Source organism: Erythranthe guttata, chromosome 10, assembly GCF_056151865.1.
Source record: "Erythranthe guttata isolate IM_541 chromosome 10, IM_541, whole genome shotgun sequence".
NCBI classification, from domain to species: Eukaryota; Viridiplantae; Streptophyta; class Magnoliopsida; order Lamiales; family Phrymaceae; genus Erythranthe; species Erythranthe guttata.
In genome coordinates this window covers 142,224-155,541 of record NC_142542.1, presented here as the reverse complement: position 1 = coordinate 155,541, position 13,318 = coordinate 142,224, and the positions used below count along the sequence as shown (strand labels likewise).

The window sequence follows — 13,318 nt, the reverse complement described above, 5'->3', positions numbered from 1 at the left end:
TATCTTTATGGGCCTTCCTCTAAAGTTATTATCTTTATGGGCCTCCAACACACAAGGAATTTATACATATTATCATTAATAATTTACGCATCACAATCCTAATTGCTGTGCCAGAGGTAATCCTTGTTAATTATGAACACCGCTTTTTTTATCAATTAAAATTCAAACTCCCCCCACTTTGTTTATATATATATATATCTGAGTCGGATGATTTTGATAAATCTGTTCCTCGATCAACAATATTCACGATCCTATTTCTCATCCATTTGCTTTTGACCTTTATTTTGAAACCCTAACTCAGCTGTTCGTTGATATAAGAAAATGTCGACGATTTATGTATCCGAGCCGGCGACGAAGGGTAAGGTGTTATTGACGACGTCGTACGGTTCTGTTGAAATCGAGCTCTGGCCCAAGGAGGCTCCTAAGGCCGTCCGAAACTTCGTGCAGCTGTGCCTCGAAAGTTACTATGACGGCACCGTTTTCCACCGCGTAATTAAAGGAGGTGATCCCACCGGCACCGGAGAAGGCGGTCAGAGTATATATCCCGGCGGTGTTTTTCCCGATGAATTTCATTCTCGTCTCAGATTCAACCACAGGGGTTTGGTAGCATGTGCCAACGCTGGCAGACCTAATTCTAATGGGAGCCAGTTCTTTATAACCCTCGATCGCTGTGAATGGCTTGACAAGAAGCATACTATTTTTGGTAAAGTAATTGGGGATTCAATGTATAATGTGTTAGGGTTAGGTGAATTAGAGACTGGTAAAGATGATAGGCCCACTCTGGATCCACTTCCCAAGATACTCTCAGTTGAGGTGTTATGGAATCCATTTGATGACATTGTCCCAAGGAGAATATTAATGCACCCAAACTTCGATTCCTCTGAGGAGAAAGAAACGGAGCAGAAGAAGAAGAAGAAGAAGAAGGTTACAAAAAAGTTGAACTTGCTTTCATTTGGAGAAGAAGCTGAACAAGATGACAAGGAATTACTTGTCAAGACTAGAATAACAAGTAGTCGTGATGTTTTGAACGAAAACCATGATCAAGGCCAAAAAACAGAGGATGTGCAATTATTAATGGTGAAAGAAGATGATGCACCAAATAAGAAGGAGTGGGCTGATGCGCATGAACGTGTTATAGCATCTACAGTTGCTTGGAGAAAATTGTTGTCGATGAAAAAACGAATAGGGTCTGAATTCAGGGCAAAGCGCAGGGCTGCTGATATTGCAGATGATGCTGGTTTACAGTTGCTTGGAGATAGACAGATGCACAAGCAGAAGAAACGCATTCGTAAGGAGAATGAAGATGATGTTCTTGCCAAACTTGACAGATTCAAGTCAACCAAATTCCATGGATCAGATTGAATGGGACTTGACCTAAAGTTCAATCCGAATGGGGTTATTTTGAAGTTTATCTAGTGCATGAATGACCCCCCGACCCTCTTCTGGAAAAAAAAAATCTCTTACTTGAGAACTAATTTCAGTTTCTTACTATTAACATTTGGAAACAAAGGTTGTGTTTTTTTGGAGTCAATTGACGATACACTATCATATCTGATTTCGATTGATTAACGTTTCGCTTGTTTACTGGAAATCGTTCGCCATTTCAGAACTACAATAACACTGCAGCCAAATGAAGTTTGTAGATATGTAAAATTAAATTAAGTAAAGCAGCAACAACAACCTTAACAAATCATCTGAAAGCAAGGTTGTGGTATAATCAGCCCATATATATGTATTATAATTGGGCCTATCAGTTAGCCCACTTCTTCCTGTTGTTATATATTATCTAATTATTGGGCCTTTGCTTTCCTATTTGCAGCAAAAGTTATTTACATAAATTCCCAATTCTATATGCTAGTCTGGTAGAGTAGCTAAAGTTATTTTATCACATTGAATTAATCCCCTAATTATGGAAAGAATATTATTAATACAGTGAACCCTAAACACCAAATACATTGAACTGATCAACATTTGAGATTGATAGTTTTCTTCATAAATAATAATTACAGTTGAGAGTGTAGTAGAGAATAGGTGAAGAACATGTAGAATGTTTTGCTTCTTCGAGAAATTTGTCATCTCTTGCCTATCATAAACTTCTTTAAATACCATATATATTTCCTATTTTAGAATGACAAAAATAAGCATTCAAATTTTTCAACTTTCAACCAATTGTCAATCCATAATGCACAATTATTATCATTCCGAGACAAATAAAACTAGTAGTATTTGATAAAAAAATAAAATTGAAAATGTAATATTTGGGTACTAATTAGGAAAGATGAATTTAATAAAAATGGGAGGGAGGGGGAGGCGATCATTTTCAGTGGTTCGTGGCGGGGTGCCAGCTTCGATGCACCGAATTTATAGTGGGACCCACCCCTAACGTGATTGCCTCCTTCTATCCTATTTTATTTTATTTAAACTGTATTCAAGGAAATAAAGAAAATCTTAATATTAATATTAATTATGGGTCCACATCTTCTGGCGCATACTACTAACCTTTGTATTTTGTACAACTCATTCTCACCTATATTCACACACTTATGTCAAATATATATTTTATGTGGCAAAATGAAAGTGGAGCCACAAACGCGTTAACCAAAGCTACCTCCCACGCGTTCACTAAATATCTAATAAATAATAATAATATTATTATCGTTATTATTTTATTATTTTAAAATCACTTTCTTACTGAATAGAGATGGATCAATTTCAGAGTTTTATTTGACGCTGTCCTAAACATTCAACTTAGTCAAAGCATTTCATAAGTTTTAATACTAGTAATTCTTAATTGACATTTGATAATTTACTGTGCAGTGCAGAGGGCTTTTCGGTAATTCAACATTAGGTAATCAATTAATTAACTAGTTGATTATTGTCTAAACATTTTCTATTATTGTCCTGAAACTTGAGCAGATCATTGTATATTACCAGCTTAACCACTTCTTCCACCCTTTCCTTCTTTTAATTCTCTCTCTCTCTCTCTCTTCTCTCTCTAAACTTCAACTCAAACTCGCAACCTTTTCCAATCACAAGCATTTCTCTGATCGGAAGTAATAAGCTTGGTAATATTTGAGCCTTTTTCTTTATTTATGTGCAAATGAAGTTTGCATATTCGGTGCTAAAGTGCTGATATCTTTGAGGTAATTATTCTTCTCTCTTAACTTGTTCATGTTCGAACTAGGATGAGTTTCTACTAATCCCTCGGAAATTATTGCTTTCTGAGCTGGGTTTTCGTGGATCTGATCAAAATTTCCCACAAGTCTTTGTTATGAGATAATTTCTTCGTTTATGCCCGTGCTTGTTGTTCAATTTGACCTTACTTTTTGATTCTGTACTCCATCAGATCTTCAAATAGCCCTAGTTTATGTTATTGAACTTGGATATGTGTGAATTAGTTAAGAGGCTTAAAATGGTGCATTGTTCTTGTCCATATTTTTCTTATATGTTTATACTTTCCTTTTGAGATTTCTGAGCACCTTTTTAGATCTGTTTATCTGATTTATATTCAGGTCACGGAATTCACACTGTTTCATTTCATTTTTTCCAGAACTTGAGTGGCTTTTTTTTTTCTCTGGGATTATCAATCCCATCATCTATGAAGAAACTTTGGCTTATATCTGCTCTCAGTTTTCTGTTGGTGGTATTACTGGGCGTTGAAATAATATCAGCAGCTGATTATGTAGCAACGGATCAGTTTTTCTTGAACTGTGGAGGCCCCCCTGATTCCACCGATCCTGACGGTCGAAAATGGACATCAGATATCGGGTCAAAGTTCGCATTGTCTACAACCAAATCTTCAACTTCCCCAGCAGCTACCCAAAAGCCATCAGTCCCAGAAGTTCCTTACATGACCGCTCGAATTTTCCAATCCGAATTCACCTACAGTTTCCCTGTTGCCCCCGGCCGCAAATTTGTCCGTCTCTATTTCTATCCAGCGACCTATAATGGTTTAGAAGCTTCCAATGCTATCTTCTCGGTAACTTCCGGATCATTCACTCTCATGAAAAACTTCAGCGCCTCTCAAACAACCGAGGCTCTAAACTACGATTACATAATGAAGGAGTTCTCCATGAATATTCCGTCCGAAGTGTTGAATGTCACATTCACCCCTTCGCCCAACACATCCAACTCGTACGCATTTGTGAACGGCATAGAGGTCGTATCGCATCCCGATATTTACAGTACAGACGGGACCGTAAAAGTCGTCGGTCAGACCACTGGCTTCAATATCGACAACGGTACGGCACTCGAGAATGTCTACCGGCTGAATGTGGGCGGAAACGACATTTCACCCTCTCGCGATACAGGTCTCTTTAGATCGTGGCGCGACGATTCAAGCTATATATACGGTGCTGCAAATGGTGTTACGGAGGTTCCTGATTCGAATGTGACCGTTGGATACCCTTCTGGATCGCCGAGCTACATTGCCCCGATTGATGTGTACCGTACTTTGAGATCGATGGGTCCGACTACAGCCGTTAACCAGAACTACAATCTAACTTGGCAGTTTAATGTCGATACTGGCTTCTCGTACTTAGTTAGGCTCCACTTCTGTGAGATAACTGATGTTATTACTAAAGTGAACCAAAGAGTTTTTATTATCTTTATGGGTAATCAGACGGCGGAGAAGGAGGCAGATGTGATTGCTTGGGGCGGCGGCAAAAATGGGATTCCCATTCACAAGGATTATGTTGTCTTTGTTCCGACTGGGCCTCCACAGCAACTGCTTTGGCTTGCTTTGTATCCTAATATTGCATTGAAACCCCAGTACTATGATGCTATCTTGAATGGAGTTGAAATATTTAAAGTGAGCGACCCTCGTGGCAATCTTGCCGGTCCAAATCCGGACCCACTTCCTCCGGTACCGGTTGACACCTCGCCTCAGCAGTCCTCAAGCTCTGGTAAAAACCACAAAGCTATTATAGGAGGAGGTGTTGGTGGTGGGATCGCTGCAATTCTTCTTCTCGGTTTGTGCGTGTGTGTTATTTCCCGAAGGCAGATGCAAAAGAAGGATTCCAGCACGAGTGACGGTTGGCTGCCTCTGTCTCTGTACGGAAACTCGCATTCTTCGGGTTCCGCCAAGACAAACACCACCGGAAGCTACGCCTCAACCCTCCCGTCAAATCTCTGCCGCCACTTTTCAATCGCTGAGATCAAGGCCGCCACGAATAACTTCGACGAATCTCTCCTGCTCGGTGTCGGAGGCTTCGGCAAAGTCTACCGTGGAGAAATCGACAGCGGCACCAAGGTGGCAATCAAGCGTGGGAACCCACTCTCAGACCAGGGGGTGCACGAGTTCCAAACCGAGATCGAGATGCTGTCAAAACTTCGCCACCGTCACTTGGTCTCTCTCATAGGATACTGCGAGGAGAACTCCGAGATGATCCTTGTGTACGATTACATGGCTTACGGAACCCTTCGTGAGCATCTGTACAAGACCCAAAAGCCACCATTGCCATGGAAGCAGAGGCTCGAGATTTGCATAGGCGCAGCTCGTGGATTGCATTATCTCCACACCGGTGCTAAGCATACTATAATTCACCGCGATGTCAAGACCACTAACATCCTATTGGACGAGAAATGGGTAGCGAAAGTTTCCGATTTCGGCCTTTCGAAAACGGGGCCCGCGCTCGATCATACACATGTCAGCACAGTGGTGAAGGGTAGTTTCGGGTATTTGGACCCAGAGTACTTCAGGCGGCAGCAGCTCACGGAGAAATCGGACGTGTACTCGTATGGAGTTGTACTTTTCGAGATAATATGTGCTAGGCCAGCTTTGAACCCTACACTTCCTAAAGAACAAGTGAGCTTGGCGGAGTGGGCCCAGCACTGTCATAAGAAGGGAATACTGGAGCAGATGATGGATCCTTATCTGAAAGGAAAGATTGCACCAGAGTGTTTCAAGAAATTTGCCGAGACAGCGGTGAAGTGTGTGTCTGACGTAGGGACAGACAGGCCTTCCATGGGAGATGTTTTGTGGAACCTTGAGTTTGCTCTGCAGCTACAGGAGAGTGCAGAGGAAAGTGGAAAGGGGGTTCTTGGAGAAATGGACATTGAATCGTACGAGATTACAAGCAAGGGTGGGAAGAAGGATCCGGATTCTTCTTTGGGTTTTGATGGAAATATTACGGATTCGAAAAGCAGTGGAATGTCGATGAGTATTGGTGGCCGTAGCCTTGCAAGTGAAGACTCTGATGGGCTTACTCCAAGTGCTGTCTTTTCTCAGATAATGAATCCTAAAGGGAGGTAAAATCATATTACCTACATTTGTGTTTAAGTTCATCGGGTTCCTACTACAGACACAGACGATGAAGGAAGCCACCGTACCTTTTTAGTCCTATTAACCACGGCAAGAGTTTTTTTTTTTTGTCCTTTTATTTATTCTTTTTACTTGAGTATTTTCTTTTGATGTGTTTTACTGGAACCTTGTATAAGTTGTATTATATTCAAAGATGTGTGACAAATATTTGTTATTTTGTTTGGTGCCTAATGCTTATATATGTATGATATATTTAAAGTGCATTATGGTACCATTAATTACGATTGGGGAAAACATATAGGAGCAGGTAAAAGGTTGAACAGTTGTTCAACTGAAAAGGATGGATTTGGCTGATATTTATATTACGAAGTCGGTAATGGTTGGTCGGCAGCTGTTTTCTTTTCAAAAGTAAACTTACCTTCTGTAGTGAATGATGAATCATTCATTCACATCCAGATAATATTATAATTAAAATTGACCTTTTTTTTTCCTTTCCTGGAAGGTGCTCCTACAGACGTGCTTACCGTGATGTTTAGAAGTATTCCTTTGGCTTCCGAATAATTTCAGACCAGTTTAAATTATTATGGTCTTGGTCTAGATAAGATATTCAAATGTTAAAACCCATATAAAGTCAATCATTTCTCATCCTCTCATTCATCAGAAAACATACATGCTACTGCAAAGTCTTCAGACATTACTACTTAAATGCTGGAAAAAAAAGGTAAATACTAGGAGGGAAGGGAAGACAAATATGGACTTCAACACAAGCAGAAAATCTTTAATTTGCAACACATTACATCGTTTAAGGAATTTAGGAGCTTCACTCGAGGTTTCTGGAACAAACAAATCCATGCAATAACGTCACTTAACTTTACAATTGTACACATATAATAGATAGACGGAGGTAAAATGCAAAGATCAAGTAGTAACACCGTCTGGCTCAAAACCGTAAAACTATGTCTCACATGGGTTCTCCGAATCTAGTATGGCAATCATCTTCTTCTGCAGTTCTGGCTTGTTGGCTCCAACGAGTTTGTCAACTTGTTGTCCGTCTTTAAGGAAGAAGAAGGTTGGGGTTGCTTTAATATCCCATGTTGTACTGAATTCCTGAAGCAAAGAACAATATCCATAAGCTTACTTCCGATAATGGAACTTAGTTTATGATCTCTCTCTTTTTTTTTTGTTTTTGTTTTTTTTTTTTTTTTTTAATTTGAATAGACAATGCAGAGTTACTTCTCAACAAGTCTTAATTTTGTCATTTCAGATTGATAAGAAGCAGAGTATCTTACAGTAAGTTCGTCGACGTCGACTGTCAGAAACATTAGTGAAGGGTGTTTCTCAGACAGCTCAACATAGAAAGGTGCAATCATTTTACAAGGGCCACACCATGCCGCGCTAAAATTGGCAACCACCTGACATGTAATAAATCCATGTTAGGAAGCAAAAAATTGTCTAAATTCGTAAAATATTCCATCTTAGAGCGAATTCTAGGAACCACAGGAGTGTACTGGAGTTATTTTGGGAGGTTAGATCTGGCATCAGTAATGTCGGCCAAGCCAATATTCTTCCACACACTCCACTCTTACTAGCATGAAGATGACATGACCGGAAGTTAAAAACACTGGTGCATAGGGTGCAATAGCAAAAACAACCACAAGGTATAACTTTCCTCCGAATAATTACTGATACATGCAACACCCATAAGTCACATTTGTAGGTGGGAAGTAATGATGGAATTGGTGTCTATAGTATTCTAAGTGAGAAGTATTTGTGCTCGGAAGAAACAAAGTTGAAGTCCTTGGTGGAAGGGGTTGGAGGATTTTAGGGGGAAAAAGTACATCTTGGTAGATAGAGCCTTAAGTTATGGCCTTCCAAAAATGAAATGGCAAGTAATAAATACGATACATGTTGACTATGCAGTAATTGCACTTTTCTCAAATTTGCCTTTCGAGGATTAATGGAGGGACGATTACTGAGAAGGGTCGTTTAGTCATTTATATGTTTTATTCCCTATAATGCATGCATATCTATTAGTTTTCTTAATAAATGTGCACCGACCCCAAAACGTCAATTATTTTGGCACGAAGGGAGTAAAATTTAATCATAATCAATGTTAGTGTATCGGCTATAACATCTTTAAAGTACATTTCTTAGAAGAAGAAAAAGGTGACTTATAACTTTTGAAGTGAGAAAGGAGTAGAGATGTGGCAAGAGTGTATTAAGCATCATGAGATGAACTGAACATTTTGTTCTCTTCATTAGCATGTGACTCACTTTCGTATACCATCAATAATTTCTGATGTATGATGGATAGCTAATAAATCCATTTTGACTATCTGATAGCTAGGACTAGCAGCCAAAGTTGCATACTCACCACAAAGAATATCGTGGGAGAAGCGTCTTTAACAAATACGAGGTGCAAGAAGATTCAACCCATGCAGAGGAAAGAGACCTTGAATGCTACGTAAGTCATGTGATTGCAGAAAACAAAAGATTAAAAGTGTTTCCCTTTGTTTAAGAAATCCCAGTGAAGATTTACCTCGAGATATAGTAGTAGATGCAATTCTAATAGCAGAGAAGAGAACAACTCATTAGTGAGTGCATGTATTAGTAAGCATGTTGTAGCATAACACAATCTCAGGCTGACTACTACGATATGATTGAAATAATCACAGTGGATTAAAAACCTCAAATCATAAAGATTTCTATGATTAACATAAAAGAGGAAAAGTAAGCATGAAATAAATGCTTACGATCTTTCCGTCTCGTTTTGCTTCTGCCAGCTTTTGCTCCCAACTTTCCTTGGTTGTAATGAGTTGCACATTTCCACCAGCAAATTCGACATTATGTTCAGAATCATCTCCATCACTAGTAGACTGCATCATAACAGAAGTAGTTTGATGAAGATAAACGGAAAGAATATCCAACTACAGCAAGCAAGTAAAAGCAAAAAGTAAAGGGGAAAGAAAAAAAAGAAGCTTGAAATTGGAGAACAAATGCATACCTTAGCTAAGCAGCTCCCCATCTTTATGTCTTGTAGAAACTGAATGTCCACCCAAGACCAAAACACAACCTTTTTGTTAATCGCTAGATTTCTGTAACTATGGAGGGAAGGGGGGGAAAAAAAAGGAATTATCAGACTAAAAATGAATTAAAAAAACAGTAAATATGTGATCACAGATACGCATCGCAATTGACAAGTGGGATGAATAAGGGCCAGGTTTGAGATCCATTAAAAGTAAAAGATGCTATTTATCAATAAATACCTTTGCGGCTGAAAATATTAGAGGTTGAGGAGGAATTGATAATCGAAAAAGAAAATATAGGTTGGAATGATTTAAGATTTGGGGGAAAAATGAGGTTTCAGAAGAAAAATATTGGTTGAATTGGGGCGGAATGAAATAAATTGCGACGGCTGAGGGAGTGAAGGAGGGAGAAGATTCCGCCACCAATTTAACAACAATTTCTAGAAAGAGTAAGAATTGAAATAATACACCTCTCTCCCTCCTCCACGCAATTGGAATTGAAATTGGAATTGAAATAAGAATTGTATTGTATATGAATGGCCAACACAGGCAGGCATGTATGCGGCCCACACCCACGTTTGCCTTCCTTTGCTAACTTTGTACTTATGTGCCTTTAATAATCGGCATCGCATCTTTTGTTCCAAACCCACTATCATTCATTTAATTCAACATCTTTTTATTAATTAATTAATTAATTAATTAATTCTCTCCCTGCCAATTCCTTTCACAAACTTGGTCTGAAAGATTTTTCTAGACATTCTGATTAGTGATTACGAAATGGAGTTGGCAGGTAAATGTGTTTTCACCACGTGCATTAAACAATAATATCGTTCCCTCTTCCATCAGTTGGTGGTATACACACAAGTTTGAATTTATTTCTTGTAAAATTCGTCAACTCTAGTAGATTACGAAACCAACCGCGTACTCAGTCAGCGAATTTTTTTTTTAATCAATTCCACAAAAACAGTTACCACATTCTAAATCATAAATGTTTTAAAGCAAATTGAAACAGCATACTTCATTTCATGCACATATATACATCATAAATATTCTATATTTATTTAAGGGAAAGGGCAGGTTTGGAGTATCATCACATAGCATAATACCAAGTCCAGCCACGGGCAGAGGACTCGTACTTGGCGGTGTCAGTCTTGCACATGTGGGATATCACAGGCTCAACTGCTTCACCAGCATTTGGATCAGTCAGCACAGCAACGAACAAATCGAGAACCGCACCTGCTTCATACGATAATTCAATTTCGTGTCCATTATTTCTTTATTAATTGAATACAGATTCCGTTCTTGCTTACTAAAACACTGATATACCAAATGTATTATTTCAGGGGCTAATAGTTAATGAAGGCAATATGAATAGAGGAGGGAAGACTTTGGTTATGTAGAGCATAAAATTGCATAACAATAAGACTCCTATACAGACGTACGATTCAGTTTCATCCATGAGTACTATTGAACTTCTAACTAATACACAACTCATAATTAAGTACAACATTTTTGAGGAATACACTAGGTTGCACTTCCAAAAACTTTTTAAGTCATCCAGGAAACCACACATAGTATCAACTTAAAGTAATGAAATAACATTACTCGACTAGACGTAACGTGCATTTCGTTGTAAGCATGTTTGTACAACAGGGATGAGGCTATAAGAAATATAAAAACCTCGCGAGATATTTATAATTCATTTGGTTTCCATCACTTCAGAAGATAAAAGAGACAAAAGCATGAACCTCGAGATTAAAAAGGAAGAAAAAAAATTATACCGTCGAGATGGTAAGTGCAGGGGACCACTGTCTATTAAGAATATCAACACATGCGTCCATTAATACCGATATTCGGATGAAAAACCTTGGTCTTAAAAGGCAACCTAAGAATGAGACAATATTTTAAGGCAACGGATTCCTGCTTAAACAGTTAAATAATTCTTTTATCTCTCTTGTGCCGAAGGGAAGCCACTCTCCTTCGGTGGGAGATTTTCGGCCGATTGCGTGCTGCAATGTCGTGTACAAGATAATTACGAAAGTACTTGCAGCGAGATTGGCGCCGATTATGGATTCGATTGTTGACAAGGCTCAAGCGGCGTTCATTCAAGGGCGGAGTATAAGTGATAATATCCACTTGATGCAGGAGCTGCTTCGACATTATAATCGAAAAAGAATTTCTCCTCGATGTGTTATTAAAATTGATATTCGGAAGGCGTATGACTCGATTAGTTGGGACTTCCTTTTTGATATGCTGAAAGGGTTGGGTTTTCCACCGCTGTTCGTTAATTGGATTGTTGAGTGCGTTTCGACTCCATCCTATTCTCTTTCCATTAACGGCGGTTTGCATGGATTTTTCAAAGGGAAGAAGGGGCTGCGACAAGGTGATCCGATATCACCTTATCTGTTTATTTTGTGTCTCGAATATTTCTCGAGACTGATGGCCAAGGCTACCGACAATCCCGACTTTAATTTCCACCCGAAATGTGGTCCTTTGAAGATTACGCATCTTGCGTATGCGGATGATTTGATGCTCCTGGCTAGAGGAGATCCTATGTCGGTTCAAGTGCTCATGGATTGCTTGAAAGATTTTGGAGCGAAATCGGGGCTGCAACTTAATGTGCTCAAATCAAATATCTATTTTGCGGGGGTTTCCGAGCAGCAGGGCGAGGATATTCAGCAAACGACGCACTTGGTTAAGGGAGTTATGCCTTTTCGGTACCTTGGTATCCCTTTGGCTGCAGCACGTCTCAAGGTTGTGCAGTATGGGCCTTTGCTTGACAAGATCTTGGCTTATATTAATGCCTGGACGGGGGCCTCGCTTTCTTATGCGGGTCGGGCTGAGTTAATTCGAGCGGTCCTACAAGGCGTGGAATGTTTTTGGCTTTCTATTTTCTCCATCCCGGTCACGGTTAGAACCGCAATTATTAAATTATGCCGTGCATTTTTGTGGGGAAAGGCAGGAGCGTCCGTGGCATGGAAGAAATGTTGCCTTCCGAAGACCGAGGGAGGTCTTGGATTGAGAGAATTAGGGGCTTGGAATGCTGCCCTTATTACGAAGAATCTGTGGGAGATTCAATCCAAGAAGGACTCGTTGTGGGTTCGGTGGGTTAATTGTGTATATTTACGGCAACAATCTGTTTGGGAATGGGTTCCGGGCCGACAAGACTCAGCTTTTATTAAATACCTGGCTTCTATTCGAGATCAGATCCGATTGCATTTTGGGTCGGAGGAGTTGGCAATCGCTAATTTGACCAAATGGTATGGTCTGCCCGGCAAGGGGTCTGCCGCTGCTTATGATTGTTTTCGTCCGAGGGCTGCTCCTCGTCCGTGGGCTAATGTGGTCTGGTGTCCAACTGTTACACCGAAACACTCGTTTATTCTGTGGCTTGGTATTCTGTCCAGGCTCAAGACCAGGAATCGAATCAAGCACGTGGAGGTTGAAAAGTCGTGCATTTTTTGTACGGAGCCTGAAACTGTGGTGCATTTGTTTTTCGGATGCACGTTTACTTACAACATTTGGAGCATTATTCGGGAATGGATGGGCTTCCCTCGGGCTGCAACTACGCTCAAGAGTGCTTTGAAATGGCTGAAGAAGGAGGCTCGTGGCTCATGTTGGCGGCAAAAAGCGAAGAAGGTGGCCCTTGCTTGCACCGTTTATCAGATTTGGAGTGCTCGCAATCGGAAAATTTTTTAGAACGAGACGCCTAGGATTACTGAGATGGTGCGTAAGATCAAGATACTCGTTTACAAGACGGTTTTTGCCTTGTTTCCGCAATCAGCTTTGCAAATCGTGCATCCCTGATTGTTTTTTGATCTTTGGTTTGCACTTGACCCTTTTTGATCTTTGGTTTGCACTTGACCTGTGGGGTCTTGTTCATGTATAGGCATTGATATATATTTTTTTGATTACACTGCCTGGGTATGCCCAGTGTATTTGTAAAGTCCGTTTTGATCTATATATTTCACATTTACCGATCAAAAAAAAAAAAAAATATTTTAATTCTCAAGATGGAAAAACATAACCAGAA

General features: G+C 39.8%; 3 protein-coding genes across 4 annotated transcripts; 2 read left to right on the top strand and 1 right to left on the bottom strand.

The window, feature by feature from the left end:
• Positions 1–19: 19 nt before the first annotated feature.
• LOC105953200 (peptidyl-prolyl cis-trans isomerase CYP57) lies at positions 20–1,569 on the top strand. The gene is made up of 2 exons (XM_088824580.1): positions 20–116; positions 302–1,569. Exon 2 carries the CDS (start codon positions 322–324, stop codon positions 1,360–1,362), a length of 1,041 nt encoding a protein of 346 aa, XP_088680706.1. The 5' UTR covers positions 20–116; positions 302–321; the 3' UTR covers positions 1,363–1,569.
• A 1,010-nt stretch (positions 1,570–2,579) lies between these two features.
• Positions 2,580–6,479, top strand: FER (Malectin/receptor-like protein kinase family protein). 2 transcript variants are annotated; one of them, XM_012976825.2, is made up of 2 exons: positions 2,580–3,143; positions 3,551–6,479. In XM_012976825.2, exon 2 carries the CDS (start codon positions 3,599–3,601, stop codon positions 6,251–6,253), a length of 2,655 nt encoding a protein of 884 aa, XP_012832279.1. In that variant the 5' UTR covers positions 2,580–3,143; positions 3,551–3,598; the 3' UTR covers positions 6,254–6,479. The 2 variants fall into 2 exon arrangements, with proteins under 2 accessions (XP_012832279.1, XP_012832280.1); XM_012976826.2 differs by having other exon boundaries at positions 2,911–3,143; positions 3,513–6,479.
• Positions 6,480–7,019: 540 nt separating this feature from the next.
• On the bottom strand, positions 7,020–9,870 carry TH9 (thioredoxin H-type 9). Its single transcript, XM_012976848.2, has 5 exons — positions 9,529–9,870; positions 9,267–9,363; positions 9,016–9,138; positions 7,552–7,674; positions 7,020–7,369 (listed from the first exon to the last, which is right to left on the bottom strand). Exons 2-5 carry the CDS (start codon positions 9,285–9,287, stop codon positions 7,217–7,219), a joined length of 420 nt encoding a protein of 139 aa, XP_012832302.2. The 5' UTR covers positions 9,288–9,363; positions 9,529–9,870; the 3' UTR covers positions 7,020–7,216.
• Between the last annotated feature and the right edge of the window lie 3,448 nt (positions 9,871–13,318).